The 17,745-nt window shown below is 63.8% G+C and overlaps 1 protein-coding gene and 1 long non-coding RNA gene across 3 annotated transcripts; both read right to left on the bottom strand.

Annotated features, from left to right (window-relative positions):
- Window positions 1-5,248: 5,248 nt before the first annotated feature.
- Window positions 5,249-10,920, bottom strand: LOC308648665. Of its 2 annotated transcripts, none has more exons than XR_014021900.1 (3): window positions 10,596-10,920; window positions 6,777-7,804; window positions 5,249-6,335 (listed from the first exon to the last, which is right to left on the bottom strand). It is a non-coding gene; the product is annotated as an uncharacterized lncRNA (long non-coding RNA). The 2 variants fall into 2 exon arrangements; XR_014021901.1 differs by lacking the exon at window positions 10,596-10,920 and adding an exon at window positions 8,854-10,589 and having other exon boundaries at window positions 6,777-8,729.
- Window positions 10,921-11,070: 150 nt separating this feature from the next.
- Window positions 11,071-13,031, bottom strand: CEBPB (CCAAT enhancer binding protein beta). The gene has a single exon (XM_081290417.1). It carries the CDS (start codon window positions 12,687-12,689, stop codon window positions 11,658-11,660), a length of 1,032 nt encoding a protein of 343 aa, XP_081146543.1. The 5' UTR covers window positions 12,690-13,031; the 3' UTR covers window positions 11,071-11,657.
- Between the last annotated feature and the right edge of the window lie 4,714 nt (window positions 13,032-17,745).

The raw sequence follows: 17,745 nt of genomic DNA, 5'->3' as shown, positions 1-17,745 counted from the left end.
GTGGACGCCCCTGGGGACCTGCTCCACCTCCCACCCTCTTCGGAAGAACCAGCCGGACCTGCCCTCCTGGAGGGACACTGGCCCCCGGCCCGCCAGCCCAGCCTGCCTCACTCGACCCCTGCCCCAGGGCAGGACTTGGTGGGAGGCCTGGAGGGAGCTGTTCTGCAAGCCAGCACTGTCCCAGGGCCGTCCTGGCTCCTCTCAAGGACTCTGCGACCTCCGCAGTTACTTTTCTTCTTCAGAAAGTGCCAGGCCCGCGGCCGCTGATAAACGGGCCTCTGCTGCGCCTCCCGGGCTCCCAGGGAACCCAGCTGACCCCGGGCCGGTGGGCTGTGGGAAGGGGCGAGTCGGTCTGGGGCTCTGACCCCGCTGTTTCCAGGCCCGACATCTGTTTTGCTAGGCACTGGGCATGTGGCGTCCCCACCCACAGACCAGAGGGCTTCGCAGGGTACAGCACAAGTCCCTCAGACGTGGCTGCCAAGAGTCCCCTGGGGGTGAGACAAACAAGGCTCCTCTGAGGCGCGAATGAAAGCCCCGGGCCATGCCGGACACTCCAGCCCAGGGTCAGAGCCAGCAGGGAGGAGAGCAGCACCGTACCAGGTCCACGGCAGCTCCGTGTCCAGGACCAAAACCCGGGGTCGACCGAATGTCCCCAACAGCAGATGGCCGAGGCACGTTCTCGCAGGAAGGCTGACCGAGGTGGTTTAAAAAGTCCACACCACGGGCACAGCCTGCGCTTCCCCGACTCAGGAGGCTGAGGCAGGAGGATCCCAAGTTCAAGGCCAGCCTCAGCAACTTAAGAGGCCCTCGGCGACTCAGGGAGATCTTGTCTCTAAATATGAAAAATAAAATTCCTGGGGTGGCTAAATGCAGGGAGACGGAGAGGAGGGAGGCGCGTCCCCTGACACCTCAGATTTTAGGCAGATGTCACGACGGGCTGAAGGCATCAGAGCCTCTCGTCTGCCAGCCCTTGGGACAGCAGCATCCTCCCAGGAAGCCCAGCTGGCCCGCCCGGCGCCCAACACTGGTTCCCCGGTGCCAACAGCCTCCGGTGGCTGCAGAGGGGCCCAGCTGCTCTGCGCCCACTCTCTGCCCGCCCCAGTGAGTCCAGAGTCCAAAGAAGAGTCTTTTTCAGAGAAAAAAAGGAGACACATTTGCAAAGAAGGAAGAAACCCTAGAAAGACCTGGAGCTCAGAGCCCAGGCCCCACAAGGGCGCTGGACGGGGCGGGGGCGGCCGGGCCGGACCACAGGCTGACCACAGCTCATGGGGACGTCTCCGGGGGCAGAGAGTGGCTGCCTCAGTGACCATCATCGGGAACTCGGGCCAAGCGGGAATCCCACAGCTCCTGGGTCCCCGGCGCCCGGTGCCCGTCCTTGGTCCTCTGTTCAGAGCAGAAGTCCACCCGGGTTCATCGGCCCCCCCGGGCCCTGCTGTCCCCTCCTTGCCACTTCCAGGGGTGGACGCAGACGAGCTGGGGCCACAAGCTCGCAGGGCCACCGTCCTGCCAGGCCAGACCAGGACCTCTCCCAGGATCACTAAGAACTGCCAGGTGGCAGCCACCACCTCGAAGCCCTCCTGGCCCCTCCTGGCCCCTCCCTGGCCACCGAGAACCTCACCATCACGGTGGCAAGCTGGGGCTTCCCGGTAACCTCCCCAGCCAGAGCCCCGTCCTCCCAGTTCCCTCCCCGCGGCAGCCATGGTGACAGGTAGGCGCTGGGAGGCTGCAGGCCACGGGCTCCCGGCCACAGAAGGGCCATGGCGAGCACTGAGGAGTGAGGCCTCCTGACCCCTCAGGGGCCGGGCACAGAGGGGCAGCGCCCAGCCCGCACGGCCAGGTAGACCAGGGCGTAGACTGCACCCAAGCCTGCGGGGGCTCCGAGCTCACCACTGGCCCAGGAAGAAAGGCAAAGGCCGGCGGGCAGGGGTTGGCAGCCAGCCGGCCAGGGAGGAGGCTCAGGATGGAGCTGCCCTCTGCCCCACTGACTCCCCTCCCCACTGGGAGCCGTCGGCTCCGGGCTGCGCCGTCTTTGCCAAGCGCTGGTTACGCCATCCCCGGCACTGGAGGGCCTCCAGGGCACAGCAGGGCAGTCAGGCAGGAGAGGCCAGGCCGGAGGAGCACTGGAGACGAGCGCACTGTGGGCTCTGCACGCCCTCCCGCTGTGCAACCTTGGGCAATCCACACCCCCTCTCTGAGCTTTGGAACCTCGGGGTTCTCAACTCACCACGCCATCACAGTTGCCCTCACGAGGCGCGGAGTCAGCTGTTTACCTCCCCGTCTCCAGTCCCCCCTCCCTGCCCACCTCCTCCCCCTGTTTGCTGGGCCTCTTGGGGGTCTTCGTTTTGATGGTGACATGGAGGTTCAGCGTCCGAGTGGTGGCGTCCCTCCCGCACGTGGCCTGGGTGGTGGCTGTCTCTCACACGTGAACTTCGCCCGATCGCAGGGCCAGTTCGGGTCAGGACAGAAACTTCTCAGCAACCCGGACGGCTGCCCTGCCCTCTCTGGGCCATGACCCCTTGGCCACAGAGGGGACCCCGGTGGCTCCCAGACCTGCTGCCGGCTCCTGAGCCTCACTCCGCAGCTCCAGCGGCCCACTCTCTCACTGACCGCCTCCTGGCTCCAGGCCCTGGGCTGCCCCCCGCTGGGGCGACTGTAAATAAAACTGGAGAGTGGCCTGCGGGTCCTCCTGGGTGGGGTCTGTTCCTCGGGGCACACTGAGGGCCGGGGTTGATTTTGACATGATTTTGAACTTGCAGAAAAATGACCATGTGTCCAGGGGCCCGGGGCCTCCTCCGGCCCCCACTTAGCCACCTGCCCTCTCGTCATCATCTGGAGTCAGTGTGGACGACAGGCCACCTTTCCCTGCACCACCTCCTGACCTCCGACACGGCCTGGTGGGGACAGCAGTCAGGACGTTTTATCTTTGACAATCCTGTCATCAAACCCACAGGCCCCGGTGACGTTCCGCCCGGCTGTGTGGCCTGCCTGGTCCCCGATCACGCCCGCTCCCCTCAGCTAGCCCTGGGTGCCCGGCCAGCCCTCCTGTGGCATGTCCCCTACCCCGGTTGGTGACGTCTCCTGATGGGACTCAGGTTGTGCATCTTTGCAGGGATCCCATCAGGTGACACACAGCTGTGACTTCTCACTGCTGGAAATCGGGGACAGTGAGGGATGCCGCCCCACGGAGCCGGGACAGGAGGAGAGGAGCTGGCTTGGGCGACTCTCACCTCCCGGCACCTGCAGGGAGGGCCGGGCCCAGGGGAACGGCCGCGCAGGCTGCCAAGGCCCAGGCCTGTCTCCTGGCCCGGTCCTCGCTCTGTGTCCCAGAACCTACCCCAGACTGAGGAGCTGGAATTCTAGTCCGACCGGGCAGCAGGCCTGTCGAGCTGGGCCCTGCCTGGTCCCCTAGTAATGGGGAAGGGAGGCCACACAGGGAGCCACCCGGCCCTCAGGGCTCAGCCCCCTGCACCCTCCACACCAGCCATTTCCAACCAAGAGGGATTTGCCCCCAAGGGGACACTTAGCAATTGGGGTGACATCTGAGTCATCACAGCCGGGGAAGCTGCTCCTGGCATCTAGGGGCAGAGACCAGAGATGCTGCTCAATCCCCTGGGTGCACAGCTGGGTCCCAGGACTGAGCGATCCTACCCCAGATGCCAAGACTTCCCAGCCCCGACCGCTGCACTCACGCCCACCGGCGAGGGAGGCCCGAGGCCCTGACTGTCTTCAGCCACTGGCTTCCCACCAGGCCCTGGCTACGGAAAGGCACTGGGGCCAGCAGCACCGAGGGCTCTGTGGCCCATGTCCGTCTGTCACTGCTCTGAATTCTTTCCCCTGAATTCACGACGGTTTGATGTGGGCGCTGGAGAGGCTTCAGGGCGTCTCAACCTGGGAGCTGAGGTGGGGACTCAGGTGGGCGAGGAGCCCTGTCCTTTAAGCAGGGCAGGACTCCCGGGAGCCAGGGCCCCGAGTCACAACCGAGGGAGGTTGGACGTCTGATGAGGCGCCTGCTGTTTGCATGGTCCCCACCCTGCCCTGACCGGCCAGCAGAGGACACGTGAACCAGGGCCCCTTGTGCTTCCTGCAGCGACGCAGGACCCGAGTCCAACCCCGCGATACAGCCGGCGAGGGACAGGCCGCAGAGCACCTGGCCTGTGTCCTCCAAGGCACCAAGGTCACCAATGCCAAGGGCAGCCCAAGGCGCTGGCCTCACTCCTGGAGGCCGAGGAGGCCTGGCACTGGGCACCCTGTGAGTCCAGCTGGACCCTCAGGCCGCGCCGGCCGGCGGTGAGCCTGTGTCCGGCTTCGATGCTGGGCTGTAGTGACAGGGACAGACATCCTCTGCCACGGAACCACATTTCAAAACATCATGGACGCGGGGACAACAGACGGATCGGCAATTTATTCACAAACAACTGAGAAGAAGGTCCTCCGTGGGGTATTGCAGTCTTTCCGTCAGTTTGAGATGTTTTTCAAAATGATGATTTGAGAGAGAGAGAGAGAGAGAGAGAGAGAGAGAGAAAGCGCGCGCGCAAGAATTAGAACAGACCCCCCCCCCGCTCCCCACGGCTGGGCAAAGCGCCCCGCGTCCCCCCAACTGAGTCCGAGTCCACCCAGGTCTGTCTGTCCCCTGTGGGCAGCAACATGACAAGTAAGTGGAGGGACAGCCGCGCAGTGGGTCGGCCTGGCCGCCATGGGCCGCAGGGGGGCAGGACCCTGTGACAGTGACGTTGCCAGGTCAGAAAGCAGACCCGAGGCCACGCCGTCCACTCCGTGAAGCACACACGGGGCTCTGACCGCTGTGGGAATGGGGACGATGGTCGCCCTCCGTGTGGGGGTGGTGCACAGGTCCTGGCCCCCCGGGTGCTGGCGACCCTTGACCTGGACGCTGGTGGGTCTGTGCCAGCAAAACCCAGGAGCCGGCACCCGTGTGGCGTGCACTCCCCGTGTGCCCCTCTCACACCGGGGGACAGACAGGGGACCCTCAGGAGGCCAGGCGTGGCGCTGGAGTGGGGGCGGGGGGGGCGGGGGCCGCGGGCCGAGGTCTTGCGGGGAGCATGGCCAGCTCTGCACCTGGGCTCCAGGGACAGACGCAGGGAAGGCCCCTCTGTCCCTGGACACCCCAAGGGTCAGCCGGACAAGCTGTGAGTGACCCCACCTGCACCAGAGGACGGAGACGGGTGACCAGCAGCCCAGGCCCTGACCCCCGCCCCAGATCTCTCCTCCACAGCCCGTGACCCTGCCACCAGTTTCCCTGGAGCCTTCCTCCTCTCTGCCACCTCTGTCCCTGCCAGGGCTCCAGGGCTGGGACAGGGATCTGGTGACAAGTCAGCTATAAAAATAAAAGCTCCCGGGCCCAGCTCCCCGGCTCCAGACGCACCTCAGAGGTCTCAGCGGGGCAGGCCCCGGGCAGCTGGCAAGGCCGCCTACAGACCTGCCAGCCAGGGCCTCTGGGAGCAGGTGGCCGGGCAGCGGTGTGGGCCCAGGGGTCATTCAGGGTGGCGCGGGGCATCTGGCCCTCAAAGCTGCCAACACGCTCCAAGCTGCGGCTGACCTTGACCCTCCTGGTGCCAAACTCAGGGCCCCTTGGTGGCTTTGACCAGGACTCGGTCAGCAGAGAAGTTCCTGTGGATTCCAGGCCCTGGTTCAAGCCGGACCTGATGCTCACGGAGACTCGAGACTCACGGGAAGACGTCTGAAGACAGGCAGGGCGTTCTCGTGGCGGGATGTCCTCTATAATTAAAAGGAATCAAAGAGATTCTTTCTCCTGAGCAAAGAGCTCATCTCTGCACTCAGGGGCAACGCAGCCCTGAAACATCCCCAGACAAGGCAGCGCTGGGCCACCCGGGAGAAATGCAGGTCACAGAGCAGCTCACGCGGCTCCATTCCATTTTGGCGAATGTATCAGTTAGAAATAGATTCAGCTGCCAGTAACAGGAAGCCAAATGACAGGGCCTCTGTCGCAGAGATTTCTTTTTCTCCATGTAAACAAGCCCAGAGCCTGGCAGGAAAGGTCTGGGGTGGCTGTGTCCCTGCCACAGAGAACTCCAGTGCCTCTTGTCTTTGGGTTTCATCACCACACATGAAGCACGTGGCTTCTGTGCTTCCATATTTGTCTCATGGTTCAAGATGGCTCCTGCAGCTCTGGCCATCACGTCTAAGTTCCAGGTAGGAAGTAGGAAGAAGTAAGATGGGGACAGTAAAGAAAGAAAGCACAGCTGAGTCAGCCCCCTGTGAGGCCCTTCCCTGGAAGCCCCACCTACAGCTTCCATTTCTATCTGGGAAATGCAGTCTCTTCATAGGGTTCTTGTCCCTGAAGACGGAGAAGTCCCATTCTAAAGGAGAGAGGAGGAAGGGGTGACTGCGAATCGACCGTGAAGGGAGAATGAAGACCCCGAGGGTTGTGGGCCACCACACAGGGCCCTCTGGACAGTCCTCTGCAGGGTCCCCTTTACAAAACCTGAGAAATGTCACCATCCCTGGTTACAGACAGGGAAAAGCCGGCCCAGCCAGACACATTCACTTGCCCAGGCCACACAGCCGGGGGGGTGGGTTTGCAGCTGGAACCCAGGTGGCCACTTCCAGCGCGTGAGTCTTCACCCACCAAGTGGTGACAGTGGCCATACAATGACAGCTGCCACGTGCCCTGTGCCGGCACTGCTCTAGACACACGGTGTGGATGAACTCAGTCCTCACCGCGGCCCGAGGAGGCGGGTGCTGTAGCTATTCTTTTCCTAAGCCAGGAGACAGAGGCACTGAGAGGTGGAGGAACCTACCCAGGGCCACACAGCAGAGCCGCCAGGTTTCGTCCCGGGTTCGAGCCGTGGGAGCTCTTGATCTCCTTCTCCTGGTGATTCTCCACTTTCTCTGACGCCCCACCACAGCCTGCTCCTCGGAACTTAAAAAGCAGACAGCACCGAGGGGCCCAGCCTCCCGCCTGTCCCCAGCCCTCACCGCCCTGGCCCTGACGGCCTCCTGCCCGGGGCTGTGCCCTCTCGCCTGCAGTCAGGGCTTCCCAGAGCACTCTCCCTCTCTTGGCCGCCAGCCTCCCTGCAGGCCCCTCCTGGCCAGCCCTGCCCCTCTTCCTGCCTGGCCACCAGCTCCCCATGGCTCCAGGCCCTGGGTCACAGGCTGTCACCCGGCTCTCCTGGGTCGGGCAGGCCGCGCAGCACCCTTCACCCACTGCACTGCGCCCTTCCCGAGGCCGAGGGCCCGTGTCATTCCGTCAAGAGACTCATCAAGGACTCACTGGTGCCAGGCCCTGGCAGGGACACACGCACTCCTCCTCTGAACCTCTCTCAGCCTGGCCCTGGCCTCCAAGGCCCAGCGTGAGGGCCCCGCCACCTCGCTGTCCTCCCCCCACCCCACACTGCTGCTGGCTTCTCCCCTCACATGGGCTCAGCCTGTCTCAGGGCCTTGGCACCTGCTGACCCTTCTGTCCAGATGCCCCCCCAGTACCCCGCCCAGGTGCTCTCTGCCACTGCCCCCACTCGGTTCTCTCTGAGGCCTTTGTCACAATCAGAATGCGCCTGCCACCTCACGAGCTGCACGGCTCCCGGGGCAGGGGCTGTCCTGGGCCCACAGCCCTGATACCGGTCCGTCCTGTCCGTTCACAGGTGAGGAAGCCCAGGCCCAGACGGGCCGAGCGCCTTGCCCAAGGTCTCCAGAGGACAGGGGACGAAGTTCAGAGCGTCCATGTGGCGCGTGTGTGTGTGCGCCCCGGCCTCTCGCCTCTCGTAGGGTGTAGAGTGGTCAGGGCCCGTCTGTCCCTGAGTGTGACCAGGCCAGCAGGGAGGTGGCTGAGCTGGGGACACAGAGGGCCCTAGACTCGAATCCCAGCTTCGAAGATCTCTGAGCAAGAGACGCTCCCGATGCTGCTGCTCAGCCCTCAGCACCCCCTAAACTGGGCCTCAGAGGACCCCAGAGAGAGCCCAGGCCTTCCCGGCCCACTCTGTCCCTGGGGCTCGCAGGCCTTCCGAAGGGGCCACAGCCAGGGGACAGCCGGGGGCATCCAGAGCAGCCAGCCCCAGACGGACTCGGTGGGCGGGGGGAGGACAGAGGACAGGGAGACTGGCCGCAGGACCTCCCTGCCTCCCTGGGGCGAGTCCCCTCTCTCACTGCCCCCCCAGCCCTGGGAGGACGCTTCCCTTGTGCCTGGGCTGCCCCGGCTGAGGAAGGGTAGATGGCGGGTCCTTGTCACCGGGCTGTCCTAAGGACCAAGGCACGAGAAGCACACAGGATGGCCCCACTTCTGTCCCCTGGGAGTCCCTGTCCCCACCTGCCACAGTCTCGTTCCAGGTACTGAATGCTTAGTGCCTGTCTCTCCTTCATGTTGGTCACCGCCAGGCCCCTGCACCTAGTCACGGGGCTGGCACACAGCAGGTGCTCAATAAATGCTTGTCTAACTAATGAAAAATAACCGGGCAATAAGAGATGAGGACGAAACAATCCCGACAAGTCTGAGCGGCCCGTGGGGGCGAGGAACACTCTGCAGTGTTGAGAGGGAGTGGCTACTCTCCCCACGCCGGGCCCGACTTCTGCCACGAGCTGTGCAACTTAGACATGTCACTTCCCCTCTCTGAGCCGTTCTCTTGGCAGGAAAATGCTGGTGGCAGAACCTGCAGCCTCCAAGAGGCGGAGGAGCGGAGGAGACTGGCGAGAGCCCCTCACAGGAGTCTGTGCTCTGTGGCCCTTTTCAGTCGGCCCAGTCACCAGGCCACGGGACGACCCTGTGGGATGAGGAGGTGGAACGTGTTCTGTCCCCTGACCTGAGCCGTGTGGGCTGGGGTTCCAGGCTCCCCGCAGCTGGGCCTGCTGACCTCACCCCCGGTGGCCTGCCCAGTCCCCACTCACCCTGCTGCTGTCCACCTGGGCGCATCCTGGGCCCTGCTCCGCGCCTCTCCCCAGCCCACTCCCTCTGGTCTCTGAACTTTTGAAAGGACTGGTCCCTCCGCCCTGCAAGCCCTCGGTCCTCGCAGACTCGTGATCCATGGGGTGGATGTCACCCCATCATGACGTCCCCCGGGTCCTTTGGCACAACCCTGTCCCCAGCGCTCCCACACCAGGCCACAGAGCTCCCTGGCCAAGCCGGCAGCCCAGCACCGGCTTTCCTGCCCTCTCAGGGTCACCAGGGGGCTGGGCTTCAGATCTTTCTGCTGCTTCCAGACTGTGACACCGAGTGGAAGTCACTTCACTCTGGGACTTGGGGTGCCTGAACTTGGGGCTGGAACCCTCTGGGAAAGCGGAACCTTCCGCAGAGACCCGGGACTCAGACGGGGCATCCACCCGGAACGCGGACCTCATTCCGTGTCCACGGGCTACTCACGGGGGACGGTGGGGGAGGAAGACGGAGGGTGTCTGCCGGGCTGCTCCCCTTAACCTGTGTGTCCTCTGCAAAACAGGTGAGCAGCAGCAGCCCCGCTCTCAGTGACAAAGGGGACGGTGGGGACTGGGGAGATGCCACCTGCCCCCCATCCCCCAGGCTTTGCCCTTGGGTACACAAATCCTGGAGGCAGTTGAGCTGATGTGTGGTCACTGGTACTAAGGAAGGCCATGCGGGCCACTGTGGCCCAGGCCTGGACCAACCAGGGCTGCAGGCGCCCTCCTGGCACGCTGTCCACGTGCCCAGGGCCCGGAGCAAACCTGTCGGGGCCACCCCAAGGCCCAGGCTACAGTGCAGTCCCCCGCACCCAGTGCTCTGCACGGCCCTGGTGCCAACAATGGAGACGCCAGCCCAGGGAGGTGGCGACTGCCGGGTCCTCAGCCCCTGGTCCTGAGCGGTGCTTGGTGCGGGTTGATGGTCCCCATCTGTCTCCCACACTCCAGGCCGGGGGGGGGGGAAGCTCCCCGCTTCCTGAAGCCGCGGGCGGTCTCAGCAGCTGCTCCCAAGATCCCAGGCTGCCCCAGGCCCTTGGCAGCTGCTGGGACTCCTCAGGGCAGGGTGACCCCAGCCAGCTCCTTCTCCACCGGCTCTGAGAGCGGAAAGCCACCCAGGGCTCTAAAGCAGGCTCCCAACGGCACCCAGCTTCCCCCAGGCATCCGTGGGGTCTGAGTGAGATGGGGCCACAGGGTTTGCCGACACAGGCCAGCAAAAGCTTGGCGGGCTCACACCGCACCAAAGCCGGTCCGTGCCAGGAGCCTCCCGGCAAGAAAATAACAACAAGAGCAGGAGCTTATATAACACCCGGCGCCAGGCACGGCCGCCCGCCTCTCCCAGCCCTCCATCCGCAGCCTCCACCCGGGAAGGGAGTGGGGTGCGGGGGCTGTCTCAGGGATCGGCGATAAGGGCCCCAGGTTCAAACCCAGACCAGCCACCTGAGCACGCAGGTAGGGCTGGCCTCGGTGGCCACCTGGGACCAAGGAGGCAAGTCTCCCACCCGGGGAAGGCAGTGTAGGTGTTGGACCTGCCCCCACCCTCCACCTGGCCCAGGGTTCCCCAGCTGGACGGGACACATAAAGCAGCCAGAGACACACAAACAACTCGCCCACACACACACCCTGGCTTCCCTCTTAATGCGCGCACGCACACAGACACACACACACACACACACACACCATAGAAGTCTTTTCTCAACAGCCCACCTCGATACACTTACCAAAAGAATCTGCCCTGACTTGGGCTGGCAGGGCCCAGGCACCAAGCTCCTCCTCCCAGAGAGACAGGCCTGTCTGGCCCCCAAAACACAGCACAGGGGTCTCAGGCCTCTGGCCCTTCCAAACCCAAGCATGACACTCAGGGCAGCCAGAGACCCCAAGCCCGCCTCCCCCTCCCCCTCCCCACGCAGGGTTCCCAGCCCGCTCCCAGCACCCAGGGGGGCTGAGTCACCCTGAAAACCTGACCCAGGGCTCTCCCCCCCCCATCCCCCAGGGGCCGGCGCCCCATCTGCCAGCAGACCCTGGGGGAGGAGCAGAGGAGGAGGAAACCCAGCTGCACACCCCCAGCCCAGCTCTCAAACCTCCAAAAATAACAGCAGCCCCCTCACAGGCCCCCCCACACCCGAGAAACGCAAAAACAAGCGCCTGCAGATCCACGAACAGAAAAAAATCAAAAGCCAACTAGTGCCCCCAAAAGGCTTTTAACCATTCTCAAAAAAAAGTTTATTAAAAGTGTTCTTACTTAATGCTTGAAACGGAAAAGATTCCCAAAATATACATACGCCTCTTTTCTCATAGAAATAGATTTTTTTATAATACAAAAAAAAGACCAAAAACAAAAAAAAAAAAAAAAAAAAAAACAACAACAACAGCAACAGCAACAACCCCGTAGGAACATCTTTAAGCGATTACTCAGGGCCCGGCTGACAGTTACACGTGGGTTGCGTCAGTCCCGTGTACACACGCGTCCTGCCATGTTTGAGCCGATTGCATCAACTCCGAAACCCGCCCGCCCGCCGGCGCCCGAGAGGGGCGGGGGACAGAGTTCAAACGCATCTGTGCACAGGGACGTTTCTTCCTTAAATAACACCACGGGCGGGCGCCCCATCTGCACGTGCGGCTGGTCTGGACAAAAATATAGATATATATATATAATAAAATATTAAAATTACCGACGGGCTCCCCGCGCTGCCGAGCGCCCCCGTGCCAAAGTTCTGCCGGCGCCACCGGGACGGCGGCGGGAGCGGGGGCCGGCCGGCAGGGGGACGCGCGCGGGGGCCGCGCTAGCAGTGGCCGGAGGAGGCGAGCAGGGGCTCGGGCAGCTGCTTGAACAAGTTCCGCAGGGTGCTGAGCTCGCGCGACAGCTGCTCCACCTTCTTCTGGAGCCGCTCGTTCTCGGCCGTGAGCTCCAGGACCTTGTGCTGCGTCTCCAGGTTGCGCATCTTGGCCTTGTCGCGGCTCTTGCGCACGGCGATGTTGTTGCGCTCGCGCCGGATCTTGTACTCGTCGCTGTGCTTGTCCACCGTCTTCTTGGCCTTGCTCTTGACCTGCGCGGGCGCCGGCGCGGCCCCCGGGTAGCAGGCGGCCGGGGGCGCCTTGGCGTCGGCGGGGCTCGGCGTGCCGGGAGGGCTGGACGACGAGGACGTGGAGAGGCTCCCGCTGCTGCCGCTCGGCACCGCCTGGTAGCCGAGGTAGGCGCGCAGCGCGTACGGGAAGCCCGCCGCCATGCCTGCGCCGCCGCCCGGCGCCCCGGCCTCCTCCTTCCGCTTGCAGTCCGCGGGCTCGAAGCCCGGCTCCGCCTTGAGCTCCGCGGGCGGCGGCGGCGGCGGCGGCGGGTGCAGGGGCGCGAAGCAGCCGGGGTGCAGCGCGCCCTTGGCGGCCCCCAGGCGCCCCAGACTCACGTAGCCGTACTCGGACGCCTTCTTGCAGTTCTTGCCCCCGTAGTCGTCGGAGAAGAGGTCGGAGAGGAAGTCGTGGTGCTGCCCGGAGGAGGCGGGCGCGGGGGCGGGCGCGGGCGGAGCCGCCTCGAAGGTGTCCGTGGCCGTGGCCGGCGCCGGGGCCTGCGGCGCGCCCAGCGGCTCCAGGTACGGGCTGAAGTCGATGGCGCGCTCGTGGTCGCCGATGCTGCCCAGCTCGCCGGCGGGGGGGCGCGGCCCGGGTCTGGCCGCGGGGGGCGCCGCGGGGGCCGCCTTGCCGCCGTACGCAGCAGCCAAGCAGTCCGCCTCGTAGTAGAAGTTGGCCACTTCCATGGATTTAAAGGCAGGCGGCGGCGGCAGGGGGAGACATGCTGGGTCCCAGGCCACCAGGCGTTGCATGAACGCGGGTGCCCGGGGAGGGGGCCTGGGGCAGCCCGCTCCGGCCGGCCCGCAGGTGGCGCGGCCTCCCGGCTCCGGGCTGTCGCCTGTGTCCCTGCTGCTGCTGTTGCTGCTTCTGCTGCTTCTGCTGCTGCTACTGCCGCCGCCGCTGCCGGGGTGGCAGCTATTAGTGCGGGGGCTGGCGCTGGACCCTCGGATGGGTCCCCTTCCCGGTCCCGTGCGCGGCTCTGACTCGCTAAAGTTTCTCGGGAGCCCGGTTATTTATAAGGCGGACCATGGTAACCGGCTGCGTCACTGGGAGGCCGCCCCGGCCCCTCCCGCTGCCGCCGGAACGCGACGGCCGCGACCGCCCGAGACCCCCCGGAGGGTGGCGGCTGGGCGCGGCGGCCCCGCAGGAGCTGGGAGCGCGCCCTCCGGGGGGTCCCCGGGCGGCGGGGGGCGGTCGCACGCCCCCTGCCCACCCCTGCCCGGCAGCCCGGGGATTGGGAAGGAGAGGGGGAGGTGCGACCCCGCCCCCGGACCGCCCCCTCCGGGCTGGAGGCCGCACTGGAAGGGGAGGGAAGCGGGGAGGGGGCGACCTGGTCGCCTTCCCCCACCCAAACACGGCCGCGGCCCGCCCCCTACTGGAGGAGGCAGTGGTTTCTGTATCGCCCAGGCCAGCTCCGAGGTCCTACAGCAGGACGCTCCTGACCCCGCTCGGACCTGGGAGACCCCAAGCCCCAGCCCTGGCTCCTGGAGTAGGGACCATCCCATCCCCAGGGCCATTCCTCAGCCGCCGCTCTGTCCCTGCGCCCCCCACTCGATCCCCAGCTCGTGGAAGGAGAGGATTCCACACCTTTGGAGACTCCCCTGAAGCCACCGTGGACATGGGGACCCTGAGAATGGGGGTGAGGCCAGGAGCGCGCCCCGCGGGGGCTTTGGTCCGGCTCAGCCGCGCCCCTCTCTAGTCCCGCCCGCCGCACCTGCTGGTCTCTTAGACCACACCCAGCTCTTCTCCTGCCTGCTCCACCCCACCTGGGCCTCGAGAGGGTGGAAGGGGTGGGGGCTACTTAGCTCTGCCACACTGTGTCACTGTGAGTCACTCCACATCTCTGAGCTTCAGTGAAGGGTGTTGCTACGGTCGGTAGCAGCGCTGTCCCCACCACAGATTCCCAGACACTTAACTTTTAAGACCCTTGGGGCCAGGGGGATGTCAGAGAGAAACTGACCCCCACAGAGGGTACCAATGGAGGGGGACGCCGCAGACCCCAGATTACATGGCCTCCCGTCCCCACATTTGTCCCCAAAGAAAAGTTGGCAGGCAGGGCTCCCCAAGACCTGCCTGCCAATCCCAGAGGCCACAAAGGCCACAAAGCCTGTTCCTGAGGCCGCTGGGGAGGGAATCAAGCCAGGCCCCACCTGGGTGGGGGCGGTGTGCAGGAAACAGAAAGACTCCCCCCATTCTTAGCAAGTCCCTACTCTGCCTGTGGGTGGACCTGGGCCAGGGTTACTGTTCCCTGCCAGGAAGATGCTGTGGGCTGCCAGTGTCACGGGTAGGGGTGGGAACAGCCTGGGGCCTCCACCACCTGCCTCCTCCACCTGGTTCAGAGGGCTCTGTGACCCCCAGGCCTCATACCTAGGCCCACCTCTGTCACTCCCAGCCCAGGCCGCCAGGCAGGAGCTCACAGCCTGCCTGGAGCTGACCCCCGGCCCACTGACCCCAGCCCTGGCCCCAGCGGGCCCGGCAGGCATTGCTCAACCTTCAGTGTTATCTGCCGAGCTGGGGTGACCTCTGCCCCCAAGAGCTGGAGAAATGACATCTCAGTGTGCCCTTGGGGGTGGGGGGCAGGGAGGGACAGGATAAAACAAGGGCCCTGCCTCCCGCCTTTCTGTCCTTCCCAGCAGCCTCTGGGCTGGGGAGGGATCAAGGCTCAGAGAGGCGTGGCAACTTCCCCAGGGCCACCCAGCCGGGCCTTCCTGCAGAAGAGGAGACTCCAGACCTCGCTGGAGGGCCTCGGCCTCTAAGAGGCTCTCCTGCTTCTGCCCGCTGTGTCTCAGCTACCCAGGGGGTCTGCCTGCCTCAGTTTCCCCCAGACTGCGTGAGGACTGGCCCTAAGTAGGAGGAGTCCCTCCCTCAGCTCTGCCCCAGGTGGTTGCTGTCCCAAGCCCTCCTGGTTCCCCTCACACCCTGCTCCTCCCTCCACCACTCTCATGACCTCACATGTCCCCCTGCCTGTCTTGCTGTCTGTTCCTGCTGCCCCAGCCCAGCGCCAGCCCTCAGGACAGGGATGCAGGTTTCCTTTGTTCACTGCGGCTCCCTCGGCTCCCTCCGTGCCTGGCATGTGGCACACAGAAGGTGCTCAGGTACCGGGGAATGAATGGAAGCGGCTGAGACAAAGGTGGGGTCCCCTGTCAGCTGGGCCACATGACCACACACAAAACGCCCAGTGAACACTGTGAGCCTCAGCCCTCAACTCTGGCCTGACAGGGTTCTGGGGAAGACGCAGTGAGTCCTGGGGATCTGAAGCCAGTTGGGAGGTCTGCTGTGTGTCCTCAGGCGATCTTCTTCCTTCTCTGATCCATATTTTTTTTTTTTTAAAGAGAGAGAGAGAGAGGGAATTTTTAATATTTATTTTTTAGTTTTCAGTGGACACAACATCTTTGTTGGTATGTGGTGCTGAGGATCGAACCCGGGCCGCACGCATGCCAGGCGAGCGCGCTACCGCTTGAGCCACATCCCCAGCCCCTCTGATCCATATTTTAAATCCTCTGTGTGTATTAACTCACTTAATCCTCCTGGAACTCCGCAGGAGGTGGGCCCTGTTATTACCTGCACTTTACAGAGGAGGAAGCCTGGCCCCGCAGAGCTAGGTGTCTGCTCAAGGTCACCTTAAGGAGGGATGAGAAGCAGTCACTCCGGGCTGGCCTTCCCTCTGGGTCTGGAGTCAGTTCTGTGAGTCTGACAGTGAAGTCCCACATCCTGGACGGAAAAGCGAGGCCAAAGAAGGGTGGCCTAGGGTCACACCGTGGAGCAAGGGACAGTCCCCAAGGACCAGCTCAGGCCCACTGGAGTCTTGCTCTCTGGCCTCCAGGAGGAACTGCCTCATCTCTGGGGACGACAACCCCCCTGGGGTCCTGTCCGAGGTGGCCCCAGGCGGCCCGTGGTGGGAGCCCTTCTTGGTCCCAGGCTTATGGCTCCACAGATCCTGCTGCCCGCCACGGCCACTGACCCTCTCCCCAGGAAGGGGAGGTCGGGAGCCTCACGCCCGGAGGCCCCTGCAGGCAGCGGAGCCCAGAGACCTCCCCTCGCCCTTCCGGCCTGCAGGGGTCTCAAAGGGCAGCCAGTGTCCTCCGGTGTTCGGTTTGGTTTTCAGCATTGGACTTGGACCCCAGGGAGCTCTGCCACTGAGCCCCACCTCAGCCCATTTTATTTTTTGTTTTGGGAGAGGGCCTTTTCACTAAGTTGCTGAGGCTGGCCTTGAACTTCTGATCCTCCTGCCTCAGCCTCCCAGATTTGCTGGGATGGCAGGCGTGGGCCACTGTGCCCCGCTAGAGTTGATTTTTCTGAAGTGAATTTATTGCTTATATAAAAACCATCAGGCGACTTCACGTCTAAATCAGATTCCCAGCTTCCTTTTAAACCCCGAAGCTTAGGCTGGCCCGATGGGGACAAAGGGGCCCAGAGGTGGAGGACTCCCCCAAGATCCCAGGAAACTGGCAAGGGTCACATTCCAGATTGCAGCGTCCGAGGCTGTCCCCACGGCCTCCTCTTGGAGGCCGGCTTCCCCACCTGCCTCCTCTTGGAGGCCGGCTTCCCCACCTGCCTCATGGGGTTGGCAGGTCAGATCCCGGGGCTGCCAGGCCAGCACCCTCAGACCCTGGATTTGGAGTCCCCAGAGGCCCAGCGGCCCCAGGGAAGCTAGCCTGGGTGTCTGCTGCCACCACGTGGCGGGCTCTGGGACTGCAGGAGCGATGGAGGTGGATCCTTTGGCTTGGAGACCCACCAGGTGCCTGGCGAATGTCCCACGACGTGAACAGGCCACGAACAGGAACAGAATGCCCAACAGACAGACAAGAGAGGCTCAGCCTTCGTGTAGCCATCCATCAAATGCCTTCTGGCCAGAGTCCCGACCCAAGACACGTTCCTGAACAAGTCGGAAGCGATTCCAGTTCTTGGGGAATTGAAATTCTCCTGGAAAGTCACACAGTGAATGAGGTGAGTGAATAATGTCTTCATCGTGTTCTGTGATGGAGAAAATACTGCAGGGGAAGGGGACCTTAAGGTGGTCCAGAGAGGGCTCGTGGAGGTGACACTTGCACAAAGGGAGTGGGCCGTGCAGGGGGCAGCCAGCGCCAAGGCCCTGAGGTAGCAGCATCCCCAGCCCTGCACAGCTGAGGTGGAGTAGAGGACACCAGCAGGGAACTGCGTCAGAGAAACAGTGGAGGCCAGACCACCCCTCCCCAGCTCTGTGGGCCCCACTGGCTTTGACTCTGGGTGATCAGGAGCCAGAGAGAGCTCTGAGCAGTTCTGACCTGGGCTCTAACAGACTCCTCTGCTGCATGTAGCTCCCAGGGTGCAGCTGGCCATGGCGGAGGAAGTCTGCTGAGCTGACAAGAGATGGAGCCCATCAGGGTGTTGGCCAGGGGCCTGGGGAGCAGGGGTCAGACTCAGAAGGCAGGATCTTCAGGATTTGCTAACGGACCTGATTCTAGATCAGCTGCTCAATGGGACAGCCACTTAAAAGGACAAAGCAGGCCAGGCGCAATGGTGCACGCCTGTGATCCCAGCGGCTTGGAGGCTGAGGCAGGAGGATCGTGAGTTCAAAGCCAGCCTCAGCAAAAGTGAGGCTCTAAGCAACTCAGTGAGACCCATTCGCTAAATAAAATACAAAATAGGGCTGGGGATGGGGCTCAGTGGGATAGTGCCCCTGAGTTCAGTCCCCAGTACCCCTCCCCCACAAGAAAAGGACAAAGCATGTGACACACAAGCACAGGTGAACAGATGACCTGGACGCGTCAGCGTTTAAGGCCTGTGCGTCAGGATACGGGCAGAGGATGCAGAGGGAGCCACGGGGAG

The sequence above is a fragment of the Spermophilus citellus genome (genome assembly GCF_964194105.1).
Source record: "Spermophilus citellus genome assembly, chromosome: 4".
Classification (NCBI taxonomy): domain Eukaryota; kingdom Metazoa; phylum Chordata; class Mammalia; order Rodentia; family Sciuridae; genus Spermophilus; species Spermophilus citellus.
Note: the sequence above shows the minus strand (reverse complement) of the source record. Positions and strands in the feature narration are given on the sequence as shown.

Coding starts and splice junctions, on each gene's coding strand:
- CEBPB (XM_081290417.1), bottom strand. CDS start 12,689: ATGCAACGCCTGGTGGCCTGGGACCCAGCATGTCTCCCCCTGCCGCCG.